Source organism: Schistocerca serialis, chromosome 2 (assembly GCF_023864345.2).
Source record: "Schistocerca serialis cubense isolate TAMUIC-IGC-003099 chromosome 2, iqSchSeri2.2, whole genome shotgun sequence".
Lineage (NCBI taxonomy): Eukaryota > Metazoa > Arthropoda > Insecta > Orthoptera > Acrididae > Schistocerca > Schistocerca serialis.
In genome coordinates, this window is record NC_064639.1 from 802927085 (window position 1) to 802943363 (window position 16279).

General features: G+C 43.2%; 1 protein-coding gene across 3 annotated transcripts in view; it reads right to left on the reverse strand.

The window, feature by feature from the left end:
* The window catches only part of LOC126458048 (Golgi-specific brefeldin A-resistance guanine nucleotide exchange factor 1), a 317427-nt gene that overhangs the window by 234925 nt on the left and 66223 nt on the right, over window positions 1-16279 (reverse strand). For 2 of the 3 annotated variants that reach the window (XM_050094842.1, XM_050094841.1), the window contains exons 8-9: window positions 5027-5695; window positions 1692-1912 (exon numbers count right to left, since the gene is read on the reverse strand). In XM_050094842.1, the coding sequence (XP_049950799.1) occupies window positions 1692-1912; window positions 5027-5695 (890 nt within the window). The remainder of the gene's footprint in view (window positions 1-1691; window positions 1913-5026; window positions 5696-16279) is intronic. The other variant, XM_050094843.1, reaches the window with a different exon arrangement.

A 16279-nucleotide genomic window follows, 5' to 3' on the forward strand; every position in this document is an offset into this window, starting at 1 on the left:
CTGATCAGTGTATGATCACAATTATGTGTGTACAGTGTTCCTTCAGACATGAATAGACTCCAAACATACAACACTACAGATATGCCTCAATGGGCAAGCCAACTATTTCAATGCAGATGCATACCATTGTTTGGCCCCTTGTGGGTGCACAGTGAGGCTGCAAGCAAAGGGAAAAATAAATTGGGTTCAAGTATCAGTCGTGACCAGCACTTGGGAATTCCAGGTGGATGGGAAGCATGACCAGATGACCAAGGCTGTCAAGTCAATTGTTCTTGAGAAACAAAGAACCTGTATTCGAGTCCCAGTATGGTCACACGTTTTCAAGTGCTGCTGTTGAAATAATTCAGTGCCAAAGCAGCTAAGTCACATGAATTTTTCTTTAGTTGCACAAACGACTACCACCAGTCGTTCCAGCCCTGTCGCTGGTTGTTACATCATCTACCAACTTCTCTGCAATTATTGTATAATTTTCTGTATGGGAATGACTATGAATCAGTTAGCCACACAAATGAATGGCCAGTTTAACTGTGCCCGACAGCAGTTGGATCACCCAATTGTGATGGATGCTACTCTGTTTAATGTGGACAACTTCAAGAACTATCTCACAACTCATGTCATCATTCTCCCTCCAATGATCTGCTGTACTGAACTGCCTAGTTAGGGCAAACATGGTACTTTCCTTCTCACCCCAAACTCCCACATATCTTTGTTTTTCTGATACTCTACCTCTGGATCCCCTCCTCACCCTGTACTATATACTCTCAGCATCTGTTCTTTAGTTTGCACCTACATATTTTGTAGGTACCAACCACTTCTCCTTTGCACACATGGCACATCCCACACCTGTACCTAATGAGGTAGCACAATGGACCTGTATTTGGGAAGACAACAGTTAAAACCCGCATCCAGCCCTACCAATTTAGGTTTTCCACAACTTCCATAAATCGCTGAAGGCAGATGCAGGGATGGTTTCTTTGAAAGGGCATAGTAGTTTTCCTCCAGCCTTCCCTAAACTGAGTTTGGGCTCAGTCTTTAATGAGCTCGTTGTCAAAGGGGCATTAAATATAAATCTCCTCCTCCACACCTGTTCAATCTTTCTTGATCTACTCCCTTGCTGCGATCTCTCAGGTTTTCCCAGCATTACTGATTAATAGTATGCTTCCAGGAGTTCAGTCGAGTTGAAGTCCACACACTGAGCAGAGATAGCAGCAAATCCACAGTACATAAAGAAGGTGACTGAATCATTCGTTGAAATATTGTGCATAAAATAAAAACAACAGCTCGGCAGCATACTATTACTCCATTGCTGTTTCTAACTCTTTTCAACTGACACTTTTTCCACCATACAACTCACCTGAGATCGACACACCTACCATATGAAGAGAGAGAGAGAGAGAGAGAGAGAGAGAGAGAGAGAGAGAGAGAGAGAGAACTAAACACATACTATAAAAACTACAAAGTACAGACTAAACTAATAATATCTGATACTCCTTTTCCAATGTGCCTGTCTGCCAATCAATGACTCCTCTTCGTGGTGAGTAGCATTGTTTTTATTACTGTTATTCCATTCCAGATTTTCCAGTTTTGTATTTTAAAATATTTTGTTTTATGAACAATTGCAAATCTGACAATCAATAAATTAATTGAAACAATGTTTGGCGCACAGTTACAAAATTATGCATAAAACTCACAGAAAAAAGGTTTCTGCAGAATTCATCCTTAACGAGTGCCAACAGAGAGTTGTATTTACCAATACTGTCAGCACCAGTTTCCAAAGCCACTGTTAGCAATGTCAGACCCATATGGATCATCATTTCATCATTCTGCTTATCAAGTGGGTTACAGAGAGAAACCAGGAACCTGAACAGTTCCTGAATACATACAATACCATATGGCACTAAGGACAGCTCACCTACAGAAAAGAAAAATATGTTAGTATTAGCACTCCAAACATTTCATTCCTTGATATGTAGACTTATTTCACACAAACAAAACCTTTAACAAGCTGTACAGTTAATGGCACTATTATACAGTTACAAAAAAATATTAAGTAAGTAATGATATATAACCTGACAACTTTCATCAACTGTTAAGAAGTGTATTGCCTTTCAGAAGACTCAGCGGCTGACAGTCATTTCTGTTTAATCCTTCTATAACCATGTACAGACTAATCAAGATGCAAAATTTCCATTAAAAGTGCCATTCAATAGCTAATCATGTCTCCATTCTTGGGGCTTCTTTTTGGAAGTGACAGGACAGATTTTCATATATCTGTGTGGTGAACAACGAAGGGAGGTTCAAATATCACTGCCATGTGCTTATTTTTAATTCTCAGTGAGAGATGATGACTGATAGAGCTTTGAAACACCTCTGTTATCATATTACATTTAAAAGTATTGGTTGTTGTCAATCCACTTTCATTTGAACATGTACAATTTTGAATACAACATGAAAAATAGTACAAAGCAATGATGATTTATCCTTTTACTTTTCCAGTGATGTATGCACCAAGAAGTGGTAAAGATAAAGCACATAAAAAGATTTCAAACAGTGCCACAGTTGATCAGTACCAAAATCATTGCAGCCCTAAGGTTATAGATTGCCATATCACTGATTCAGAATATCTAATGTCAAAATCTTTGGCATTTATGCTGGTATCCCCCCCCACCAAGAGTTACCTCTGATATTTTCTAAATATTACACATTAACTGATTATTTGTTAGTAAACTAAGATTAATGTGCAGTTTTCAAATACAATACAGCTTGTTCAGTGTAAGCAAATTAACATCTTTCATCATTAATTGAAATCATTGATTTAATTTTTTCCCTTGAAACTACCAGTTAAAAAAACATTTATTTCACATACTATTTATTAATGAAAACAGAATGGAGTTCTTACTTTTGATAGGGTGGGTGTTATTGCAAGGTTTGTAGGGACCTATTATTTAATGTAAACTCACTTGGCACTTTTGCCCGAGCATTTAAGAGATTTATCACACTAAAAGGATTAAAACTGCACTGTGCTTTACAGGCAACACACATTTTAATAACTACTAAGAATAAATTGCAATTTATTTATTACTGACTTAAAGCTCTTTCCAGGCTGCAAGAAACACACTGTCAAACACTCCTCTATTATTTGAATCACATCCAATACGAGTGTAGTATTTCATTAACATAAGCCTCAGACAAGTGCCTGATGACATGACACTAATTTTGCATCTAACAAGCCAAAATACTGACAAAAATAAATCACTAAATTGCTTCTTCAAAGAAAGGGCATAAATAAGGCCTCAATGAAAGTTTTTTTCTGCTTAACATATGCAATTTTTTATTAAATTGTTTTAACAATGAAAAGTAGCTGCCAAGGAAAAATGGTTTATTCCTCAGTGATAGGGCCACAAACAGAATTTTAATGAAAGGTATGTGAATTAATGTCCATAAAGCTTAAGTTTAGCTCCAAAGGGGTGACTGCATGTTCGTATAGCAAGATCAGGTGAGCTGTGCTATTCTGAAGTTTCTTAAAAGAACAATTTCAGAAGTTTAATTAAACACAAGGCCATTAAAAGTTAAAAAAGTTAAAAAGAAATCATGTACCACACAAAGTCTGATGAAGTAACTATCAAGCATCAGGAAAACAACTGGTAAATGGAAGTAGCTAACTAACTTCTATTCTGTCCCTATAACCCAGGAACCACAGATTACTTTCTGCTGATAGAAGTGGATAGTGTTGAATTCTTGGAATTACAGCTTGATAATAAATTCAAACGGAAGGAGCACAGTACAGAACTGCTGAAGTGTCTAAACAAATCTCTATTTGCAATACGAATTCTGTCAGACACAGTGGTACAAAAATGAAAAAGCTGGTATGCTATGCTTACTTCCACTCTATAATATCATATGGGATTATTTTTTTGGGCAATTCATCAAGCCAAGCTAAAGTTTTCCAGGCACAACAACATGCAATAAGAGTTATAGGTGGTGTGAACTCAAAAACATCCTATAGAGGCCTGTTGATGGAACTAGGGATACTAACTACTGCTTCCCAATATATTTATTCCTTAAGGAAATTTGTCATTAAAAATATATCACTTTTTCAAACCAACAGCTCCATTCGTGGAATCAATACTAGAAATAAGAATAATCTTCACAAGGATTTAAAGTCAGTTACTCTTGTACAAAAAGGTGAGCATTATTCAGGAACACACATTTTCAATAACTTGCCAGCAGCCATAAAAAGCTTAACAACCAATGAAATTCAGTTTAAGAAAAGCCTAAAGGATTTATTGTGGTGGCCAACTACTACTACTCCATTGGTGAATTTCTCAGTAGAACCAACTGATTTTTTGTGTGTGTGTGTGTGTGTGTGTGTGTGTGTGTGTGTGTGTGTGTGTGTGTGTGCGCGCGCGCGCGCGCATGCGCACAATCTAACTTCTGCACCATTTCAATGCAGTGATGTGATCATTGTAAATAAGTACTGTAGTAGTTCTATTATATGTTTATCATCTTATAACTAAATAAAAACATTTTTTTAAATTTTAAATACAGTGGGTTAATGCGATGAGTTGTAAAATGATCCTTTCATATAGTGTCCATTTTAAAAAAATGACGATCATTTCTCTTGGGACCTGTGAAAGGTACATTAGCTTATTTGTTTTGGTAGTAAATATTTGTGAAGTATTATTGTTTGACATGTTCTACATCCTGGAGGATCTCCTCATTAAGGATCAATTGGAATGCAAGTAAATGTAATCTAATGATGGTTTCTTTATCAGTGTTTAGCAGAATAACTTCTTACACTAATGAACAAAACAATAATGTGAACATTTAGCATAAATAAACAGCAATACAACACACTTTGTTTTCTTTCACTGTTAAATGAGTTTACTGGAAAAAATGAGAGGTTATAAATAGAAATTCTATACACATACATTATCAATGAGACTAAGTAATTTTCTTTCTTAAGCAACATCTGGTACTGAAACTAATATCATAGTGAAAATAGAAATATTTAATGAAATTTTACCATTTTCACCAACTTCTTGGTTTATAAATCTGACGCCCTGAGGGTTTACATAATCTTGAGTCTCTGACATCACTGTTCCACTACCTTCATCTGAAATTACACAGGGTACACCAATGTGTGACTCATTATCTGGCTTTACATTTGCACCTACAGAAACATCTTGACAGCTTATAGTGTCCTGTTTCGTAACTTGATCTTCAGAAACTGTAGATTCGTTTTCAGTAAATGCACTATCAGTCAGCACCTGTTTATTTTCTCCTTGGTTGACTGACACACTGTTCACTGGCTCAGTTGGAGGTGCATCAGGCACTGGGCTTTCAACACTATCGCTACATTCACAAATTTCGTTGCTGACACTGTCAGTCTCAACATTGATAACCACGCAGGAGTCAGAATCACTTGGACTTAACTGCACAAGCTGCTCTGATGTAACTTTCTCACTGTGAGAGCTGTCTATGTGAGCGGACCCAATGTCTTCCAAACCACTGTCATATTCTGGTGGAGGACTTCCATGATGGACAGAGCCACCACTGTCATATTCCAGAGGTGGACTATCGTGGTGAATAGAGCCCTGCATGTCAACAATATTGCCACCTGTTTCTGAAACTGGTGTTGTGGCCAAGACAGCATTGGCTGGAATGTTTTCACTTTTGACTGGTCCCACTGGCTCTGAAACAATAACACACAATGATCAAATGAAGTACACATTACATACAGTACAATACATAAAATTGTAGCTGCCTAGATGAGTTTCATAGCAGACCATATCATGGAAAGGAGACTGTCACTGTTAATATTCTTCTGACATTAATACTAAGAGTACACTAAAATGCTTAGTTTTTAGTAACCACAGGCACATCAATGAAGACTTAGTCTTGTAGCAAGTCTACACAGCAAACTAGGTACCAATATTATTGATAAACAGCAGGAGAACTGTTCTCTGGCCAAAACTTCTATCACACATCGAACATGGAGAGAAGTACCTTCATTAATGACCTAACGCAGTACCTCTGCTACACAGGCAGTAGTCTTTGGAACTCTCAAGAAAATTCACAACACTATAATGCCACATGAATGCTCTTAACAACGCAACCTAACATTTATCGAATCTGAGATGGCATGGTAAGGTTATACAGGATAACTGCAGGAAATTCACAGCATGACAGGTATAAAACATGTCACAAGCAATAAAAATCTTATGGATAAATTTAGGTTTCTGAAGTGCAAACAGTTGCTCAGCATGTTTCAGTGATCAATCTAACAACAAGTCAATAACCGTACACAGAATTCTTCACTAGGAGATTACTAGGTTTGACTGAAAATCTAAACCTTTAGGAGCATCACCACTGAAAAATCTTAGGAAGTGGTGCTTTGCGAACATTTCTAAAATAATGGGTATGAGTTTATACAAAAAAGTATCAAATTCTGAAGACAGGAAGCACTGAGTGGAAGGCAATGTTGAGCCATGCATCAGGCTCCCATAATCTAGATGGGACAGAATCAGAGCTTCGTAGAGCCACATAATTGTAGTAAGGTCTGCACCTGGCTGCTGTTACTGAGACAGTGAAGTGTTAAGATATGAGCAGCACGTTTGTTTATGTTGTCGACAATGGGGAAGCCACATCAACCGGGCATCAAAGAGCAATCCCAAAAAGTAGTAAGACTACACCACATTAAGCACCTGGTCGTCAAGGGGAAGTTCTGATTGGGGATGGACAGTACAATGGCAACAGAAGTGCATGATGCATATCTTGGTGGCAGAAAGCCACAAGCCATGGGTGAGAGCCAGCATTCAGTAACAACCACAGTTGAGGAGCAATAGCAGATTCAAAAGTCATCATCATACAGGGAGGGTGACACTGCAGACCCCACAGCTGCAGCTACACCACTGATAGTCACTAGAAAAAGGGGCACACCTAATACTGAGCACTGTGGGACACAATTCTCTTGTATATGGGGTTACTGTGGGAAGCACCAACTAGAATCAGGAAAGTACAATGGCACAAGAAGTTCTGGATAAAAATCAGGAGTGGACCCCGGAGACCCCACACATGTAGGGTAAGGACGATGATGTGACGTCACGTGGTATCGTAAGTGTTTAACAAGTTGAAGAAGATTGCAGTAGGATGTTGACACCAGGCGAAAACAGGCCAAATAGCAGTCACCAGGCAGACCAAATTGTGAGCAGTAGAACGATCTTTAAGATAACCACCCTGGGATGGAGTCAAAAGACCCCAAGACTCAAGACATCAACACAACCATCAGCTCACCATACATTCAAGCAACTTGCAGAGAACATTAATGGGACTAAAAGGGTGATAGCTGCCAATCCCAAGGGGATGTTTACCTTGTTTCAGTACTGGGATGATCACATTTTGTTGCCACTGAGATGGGAAGTCACCCTCACTCCAGATATGGTTGAAAGTGGGAAGGATGTGATGTCAGCAATCCACTCATAAGAGTTTTAACATTTAGCTATGGATACTGTCAGCCCTGGACTTATGTCAGGGCAATGGGCAAAGGCACTAAGGAATTTTCACTCACTCAACGTAGAGTTATAAGGTTCAAGGTGACACGTAGTAAATGGTAAGCAAGGTCACTCTACCCTCTGACAACACACAATGAAAGCCGATAATTCTAAGACTCAGAGGTTCGAGCACAATGCAAAGCAAGTAGTTCTGCAACAGTGTCTGAGTCATTCACAACAGAGTTACCAGATACACCTGCAGGGGACTGGTGACCCAAACCTATGAAGGAGGGGTATGACGTTCAATCATAGCAACATACCATTCCCAGCATTTTCATTTCTGTGACTTTATGAAGTGGTGGACCTGGGCATGGAGCCATTTAAAGGTAATGAGGTGCACCATTGATTGGTGACACTTATGGCATTGGTGAGCTTGCCTGTGATCTCTAATGGCCATGACAATATCAGATTGTATTCTGATGGGGGGGAGGGGGGAGAGAGGGGGGGAGGGAAGAGAATCAGGAAGAGGGGATCACTAAGTCACCTGCCAACAGAATGGCTGCAGTTGTGCTCGGGACAGCCACATCAATAACTCCATGTGGTGTACCGTAAATGACAATGGCAGTGGTGAAAGCATCCCAATCAGTTTTGCAGAGAGCCCATCTTGGCAATGCTCAAGCAAGTGACAGCAAGGGAGGATCAAGACAATCTGAAAATAATTGCCATTACACAGGTCATTGTGAACACTCCAACAGATGTGCTGCAAATGATCTAAATGCCACACTGAAGCGCATGGGAATACCTGTGTTCAAAAGTCAAAGATCAAGCTCTGCGAGCAAATTTTCAACAGCTTTACCACAGAAATGGGTACAGTTCCACACCACAAAGGGTTTTGGGCACTGTAGTCACCCAATATCAAGAAGGATGGGGGGTAGTTGAGGAAACAGTGCAGACAATGCATTCTGAGACACTACTTCATTGGCAGGACAGACACATTACAGGTGGTAAATTCTAGACGCACATTCACATGAACAGCCACAGCCTCCAAAGTCATATTGAGTGGCATGTGTTTGCTGTAGCTGGAGTCCACAACATAAGTGCAAACACTGCCCATGGCTCTTTCACAATCAGTGCCATTCTTAAAGTAGCACCAATAGCTGCAGAGTGTAGGGGTCCGCACTGCTGGGTAACAAGTTTCATGGAGGGCAATGCAAAAAGTAGCAGAAACACACAAGATACATTACAGCTCAGCCAGGTGGCAAAACAAACAGCTGCACTTCCACTGGAGGATCAAGCTATAGGTTTCTGTAGGAGTATGAAGCAGTGGGAGCATGAAGTGATCACGGAGGGATCTCAGGACTGCCTGCTGCCACCATCTGCAAGGAGATGGCATCAACACAGATTTGTTCCAAATCAAAGTGGCTGGGACCAGAAGAGCCACTAGGAACACTGCCTCAGGTATGTGGTAGAACATGGAGTCCCACAGTATGAGGGGCACCTGAATCAGCTTCTTTGAGGACTACTACTTGTCCTCCTCCTCAGGCGATTTTGACTTCTTCGAGAGCTTGTTTGTCCCAGATTCTGAGACAGAGGAGGAATGCGAAGTCCTACAACCCACAACCTGTGGCTCCTTCAGCCACTGGCTGGCATCTAGCTGCAGGTCAGTGGAGTCCTGAGGAGGGAGTAGGAGCCCTGAGCACCTGACACTGAAGACATGGAGGATGATGGTACAGTCACCAAAGGGCATGACATCCTCGTAGCAGTAGCGTACATCATCAACATATGTGTAAGATTTAGGTGATGATATTTTTTCTTGGCCTTTCAATGTGTGTTAGTCAAGTGTCTTGTATTCTTGGATTTTATTTTCTTATTGGAAAACTATGCAGTTCATGAACAAGGGAATGGTGCTCTCCACAGCTGAAACGGATGGGAGGAGGGGCACGAGGAACATTTGTGTGCACCTGAGGCCCCAATACTTTCCATACAGGGCTGGCACTGCAATGTGAAAACATGTCCAAATCACATGCATTTGTAGCACTGCATGGGAGGAGGCTTGACATTGCAGTGATATACAATCACCTTGACCTTATCGGGCAACAAGTCACCTTCACAGGCTAAGATAAAGGCTCCAGTATCCACCCAATTGTCTTTCGCCCCGCTCAACATGGTGGACACAATGCACATGCTATCACTCCAAGTTGGCATGCAATTTGTCATCAGCCTGTAAAACAAGGCTGTGATGGAAGACGACACCCCGCACCAAACTGAGACTGCTACAAGGGGTTATAGAGACAGAAATTTCACCCGGCTTCACAAGTGAGCAGTGCCCATGACAGAGCAGGGTAGGCCATTTTAAGCAGAACAGAGCCACTTTTCATTTTTTGAAATTGCTAGCATCTCCCCAATCCTGTCCTTAAGATGCTCAATGAAGAACAACAGCATTGTAGTCAAAAAGGAATCCCCATCTGTTCTACAACAAACCAATTACTGGGGAGAGTATTTCTTGCCTTGTCTCTGAGGTCTATGTTCATCCTATGGCACAGCCAGGGAAGGAAACATTGTGGGGTCATACCTGTCTGCATTGCAATAAGTTTCGGATTCAGAAGAGACTGCTGTGGTCGTGCGGCCACTAGCGGAAGAAAGTTCAATTCGTTCCATGTGCGAATGTTCCACTATGGTACCACCCACTCTAAATGGTGGCTCTACCCAAGGGTGAAACCTAGCCACAGCAATAGTTACCTGTACAGTAAACTGTTTCTTCGAGTCCCCATAACCCAGCTATAACAGGTACATATGCGGGGAGTTTCCAGCTCAGGCACCAGAAGTGCGGTCCCTGCATAATCAGGAGGCTACCACTTGTCAAACCACCCCCTCCCCCCACCCCGCCCAATGGAATGGCTACCATGCTGGGTGTAGTAGCTTTGCAAAAAGGAAGAGTGCAAAGAGAGAGAGGCACAAAACACAATATACACACCACACTGGTTGACCTTCCCTGCACAATCCACGATTCTGTAAAACTTGGAAAAGTTGTGTAGAATGCTGGAAGAAAAGAAAACAAGCATCCAAAACCACAAACAGGATCCAAGCACAATCAGCCCAAGAAGACTATCTAATGGAAAAGGACAGAGCCAAAAAGAACAGTAGGATATACTTGCAGCACAGAAAGGGAAACAACACTGCAAGGGCTTGGGCCCTATGGCGGCCAAGCACACATACATAAAAGAGATGAGAGCCCCCGGGGGCAGGTAGTGTTACAAAATAGGTTTTTATTGTTTAAAATATTTCACGTGTTCTTGTGGATTCACATGTCTTGTGGATTTGACTGGGAATAGCATTATTGACAACCTAACATCAAGAAGATGAGTGTGACAACACGCTTCTGAACATGTATATATGTACAGAATTATTATTTTGATATTTCAGTAACCGACCCGTTTTAACTCATACAACTGCTATTGGATGGCAGAATGGAGATGTCTAGCATATTTACTGCAGCCAGCTACTGTAATGGAGTCTGGAGAAAGAGTGAGCTGAAAGTTCCTCAACAGTGAAAAGACCATACGTTCTTGAAACTTTGTATAATTTGTGTATAGTGCCCATGACACCTTTTTTCCCAAATTCTAATGTTCAAGAGCACGATACTTAACGTAGTTGGACTTATTGAGCTTTATTGTATTTTAGGCAACTGCACATGGTTGCATGATTTTCTGGTAATTTAGATGGGTTGAGTGTTATCTTTAGCACTCCCACACAGTTGCTGTGTTAAATGAACTTTGTGAAGATAACATTCAGTTTATTTTTGAGCAACTTAATTAATGAATATATAATTTATTCAAATAGCATAATATTGTGAAGTCAGCAACTATTATTTGAGTATTTGTATCAAAGATCTTTTATTTATTTACACTGCTGCAACTGAAAAAGTTCAACTGCAGCAATGTGCAATTATTTATTGTTTGCAGTTACTGCTTAGGTTGCAGTGGCAGAGCTTGATGGCAGAACTAAATGTAAGAATGTGCAATCCATCTAGACATGCAAAAAGAGCTACAATTTCTGGAAGAATGTCCTGTGCTCCCAGACAGCTTGGTGGACTTCGGCAGTGTTGTAGGTAGGAAGTTGATTAACAATTGGACTTCTTGCTGTGATGGTAATGCTACCAATGTAAGTTCCAGTAATTGTTATGCATAAAGTACTTTCTTGAATGCAATAATTGGTTGGTTGGTTTAAAAGAGGGGTGAGGGACTTAACTGCTAGGTCATTGGTCCCTCATTCCAATTAAAATAATTCTACATGGATGGCAGTAAAATAATCGAGACATACAACACACAGATGGAAGAAAGGAGAAAACCACAAGAATGACAGAAGGGCAACAAACACTAAAATGGACAAAATCAGACAGGAAAGCCACAGGGAGACGCAAGAAACATGTAGAAGAGATCAAAACAAGAGAGCAGATTACCAAGGCTGGCTGACCATGAGAATAAAAAGGACAAGCCAGCCACTCTGCAACACATTAAAACCTCCACCCAAAAAGCACTAGGGTGGATGACACAGAGGGACAAAGGACATGCACTAAAACTTAGATCAAATGTTAAAACCCACCCTCACGAATAAAACGTAAAACTAAAGACGCTGTTGAGGCACTGCCGCCCAACACCGAAAGTAGGGTGCTGGGAAAGTCAAAAGTCCACCGCAGAGCGGCGGAAAGTGGGCAGTCCAGCTAGATGTGGACAACTGACATTTGTGAACCACAGTGACACCGAGGTGGGTCTTCACGATGGAGGAGGTAACCATGTGTTAGCCACGTATGGCCAATGCGGAGACGGCAGAGGACAACTAAGTCCCTGCGAGAGGACCGCATGCAAGACTTTCACACATTTGTCGTCTCCTTAATAACACTCAGTTTGTTGTGCATACTGTTATGCAACTCTGTCTCCCAAAGACGAAAAACTTTGCGGCATAAGACACAATGCATGTCAGTTTCAGAGATGCCCATTTCCAGAAGCAGTTTCCACGTAACCAGTTTGGCCAGCCTCTCGGCATATTCGTTGCCTGGGATTCAGACATATCCTGGGAACCACACAAGCACCACTGAATGACAGGACCATTCCAGGGCATAGATGGACTCCTGAACATATGCTACCAAAGGATGGCTAGGGTAGCACTGGTCAGTAGCTTGTAGGCTGCTCAAGGAGTCAGTACACAAGAGAAATGACTCGCCAGGGCATGAGCGGATGTTCTCAAGAGAACAAGATATGGTCACCAGCTCTCCAGTGAAAACACTGCAGCCATCTGGCAAGGGGTGCTGTTCAATATGTCATCTATGAACATACGCAAAGCCTACATGAACATCAGCCATCGAGTCGTCTGTGTAAACCACTTCATGGCCCTGGTACATGTCGAGAATCGAGATGAAGTGATAGCGGAGAGCCGCAGGTTTAATGGAGTCCTTAGGGCCATGCAAAAGGTGCAGAAGAATCTGCAGCCTAGGTGTACACCATTGAGGTGTACTTGAATGGACCTCGAGGAGAGATGGTAACGGGAAGGACTCCACTCCAGACAGAAGGGACCAGACGGGAACCACAATTGTAAGCACTGACCTGGGCCGCCAATGCAGGAAGTGAACTGCCATGGTTGGGAAAAGGAGATGGTGATTCGGATGCGCAGGAGAATTAAGAACGTGTGCAACGCAACAGGCGAGCAGTTGTGCATGCCTAACCTTCAACGGAGGGACTCCAGCCTCCACCAGGACACTAGTCACCGGACTCGTTCTAAAAGCTCCCATTGCTAGGCGAACGCCACAGTGGTGTACTGGGTCGAGTAAATGCAATGCTGAGGGCACTGCCAAACCATAAACCAGACTCCCATAGCCAAGGTGGTATTGAACACTTGCTCTGTAGAGCTGCAGCAGCATGGAGCAATCAGCACCCCAGTTGGTGTTGCTCAGGAAGCAGAGGGCATTGAGGCGCTGCCAGCACTTCCGCTTAAGCTGACGAAGGTGAAATAGCAAAGTCAATCGGGTGTCAAAAACCACTCCTAAGAATCGATATGTCTCCACTACAGTGAGTGGATTGTCATTAAAGTAAAGTTCTGGTTCTGGATGAACGGTGCGACGCTGACAGAAATGCATGACACACAACTTTGCGGCTGAAAACTGGAAGCTCATGACAGCCCCTTGTGAATGGCTCCCTGTAGGCACTGCTCATCAACAGCAGTACTGGAGGAGCAGTACGAAATACAGAAGTCACCCGTACACAGAGAAGGTGAGACCAACGGCCCTAGAGTTGCTGCTAGACCATTAAGAGCCACTAACTATAGAGACACTCAATACGAAGCCCTGCAGAATACCATTCTCCTGAATACAGGGTGAACTATGGGAGTTACAGATTTCGACACAGAAAGTATGGAGCAACAGGAAGTTTTGGATAAAAATCAGGAGCTGGTCCAGGAGACCCCACTCATACAATGTGGCAAGGATATGATGTCACCAGGTCGTGTTGTATGCTTTACGCAAGTCAAAAAAGACGGAAAACAGATGTTGGCATCTGGAAAAGGTTATTCGGATGGCAGACTCTAGAGACATAAGATTATCAGTGGTAGACTGACCCTAGTGCAAGCCGCCCTAACATGGAACCAGAAGGCCACATGACTCTAGGACAAAACCCAACCGCCAACACACCATACCTTCCAGCTGCTTACCAAGAAAGTAGGTGAGGCTGATGGGCCAGTAGCAATCCACATCAAGCGGGTTTTGACCGATTTTGAGCACCAGAATGATGGCGCTCTCCCACCATTGCGATGGAAAGACGCCATCGCACCAGATCCAATTGAAGATGAGGAGATGTCACTTGTAGTCAGACGAGATATGTTTAATCATCTGACTGTGGATCCGATCCAGCCCACGAGCTGTGTCTGGGCAATGTGCAAGGGCGCTGAGGAACTCCCACTCTGTAAATGGGGCGTTATAGGGTTCACTGTGGCCTATAATGAATGAGAGGACTTTCCTTTCCATCCGCCGTTTAAGGGTGCAAAAGGCTTGGGGGGTAGTTCTCCGACGCAGAGGCTCAAGCACAGTGCTCAGCAAAGTGCCCGGCAATTGCATTTGCATCAGTACAGAGCACGCCATTGATGTTAATGCCAGGGACGCCTGATGAGGTCTGGTACCCTTTTGTCCAGACTTGGGAAGGTGATGTATGGCACCCCAATGGTCGACACTTACCTCTCCCAACACGCCTGTTTCCGTTGTTTTATATGCTGGCGAACACAGGAATGGAGTTGCTTAAAGGCTACTAGGTGCTCTAGGGATGGGTGCTGTAGAACTCTCCCATGCTCTTAATTGCCTCAGTGACTTCAAGCAACCACCAAAGGACTGTCTTTTGCCGGGGGGCACCCTAAAGAATGAGGGACCGTGTTTTCTGCTGCAGAAACGATCGTTGTAGTGACATGCTCAATGACAACATCGATGGCATCGTGTGGGGGAGATTCAGCAGTGACAGCAGAGGTGAAGGCTTGCCAGTCTGCTTTGTTTAAAGCCCATCAGGGTAGGCGTCCATGGGCATGATGCCAGGAGAGTGACAGGAAGGTGGGGAAGTGGTCACTACCACACAGGTCGCCATGTGCTCTCCAGTGGATAGACGGGAGCAGGTCAGGACTGCAAACCGAGAGATCAATGGCCGAATATGTGCCACACTTAAATGTGGGGGGGAGGAGCACCTGTACTTAAGAGGCAGAGGTGGAGTTGTGACAGTAAATTCTTGATCTCCCTACCTTGGCCTACCTTGGCCAGTAGTGTCAGTGTCGTCGTAACTGCCGACTGCTTCACATCTGCTGTGCAGCGAGCTACCTTAATTTAAGTATTAACTGTAGTTTTCTTACTTGTCACTTCTTCTTCTTCTGTGTGTTTTTGCTTTTAGGAAGCTTTAATTGTCGAGTGCTAGTAATAGAGTTCCATAGATTTCGTGTTTGTTTTGAATACAGTCAGAGAGAGTCCCTTTAGTCAACCACAGTGCCAGTAGTGCTAGTGTTTGTTTTCAATACAGTCCAGAGACAGGTAGTGCTATTTTCATTGTTTTCTACAAGAAGTGGCTAGCAACCACAGTTTAGTCAACAATCAGCCGCCTTTAGTGAATTAGCAGTCTAGTTAAAAGTTGATTAACTCTCTACAGTAAATTGATTTCTTAGGATGGATAGGACGTGAGACTGCTGTGTACGGACGCAGGAGGAGGTGGCCACTGTTCGCGAACAGCTGAACGTGCTGATGGGCGCGGTCAGCCGTCTTCAGGCTGCTGCCTCAGAGTGTAGCGGCAGTGGGGAGTCTGGTGCGTCGCATGGTACACCCCAGGTGTTACATGCTTCACCTACTGTCCCTGCTGTCGAGACATCTTCGCGGGTACCGGGTGCGGTTGGGCCACCCTCTCCCCAAGGGGAGTGGCAGGTTCAGCGGCGTTCGCGGCGAACGAGGTGGAGGGTCAATGTGGAGGCTGGCCGTGTGGCATCGCCCGCTCTGCCTGTGAGTGGACATGTGGCCGCTCCTTCAGCAAGGTCCGAGCAGGCACACAGGGGGAGGGGTTTATTAGTTATTGGGAGCTCCAACGTTAGGCAGGTGATGGAGCCCCTTAGGGAAATAGCGGGAACGTCGGGGAAGAAGGTCAGTGTTCACTCTGTCTGCTTGCCGGGGGGTCTCATCCGAGATGTGGAGGAGGCCCTGCCAGCGGCGATAGAGAGCACTGGGTGCACCCGACTGCAAATTGTTGCTCATGTCGGCACCAATGACTCCTGCCGTCTGG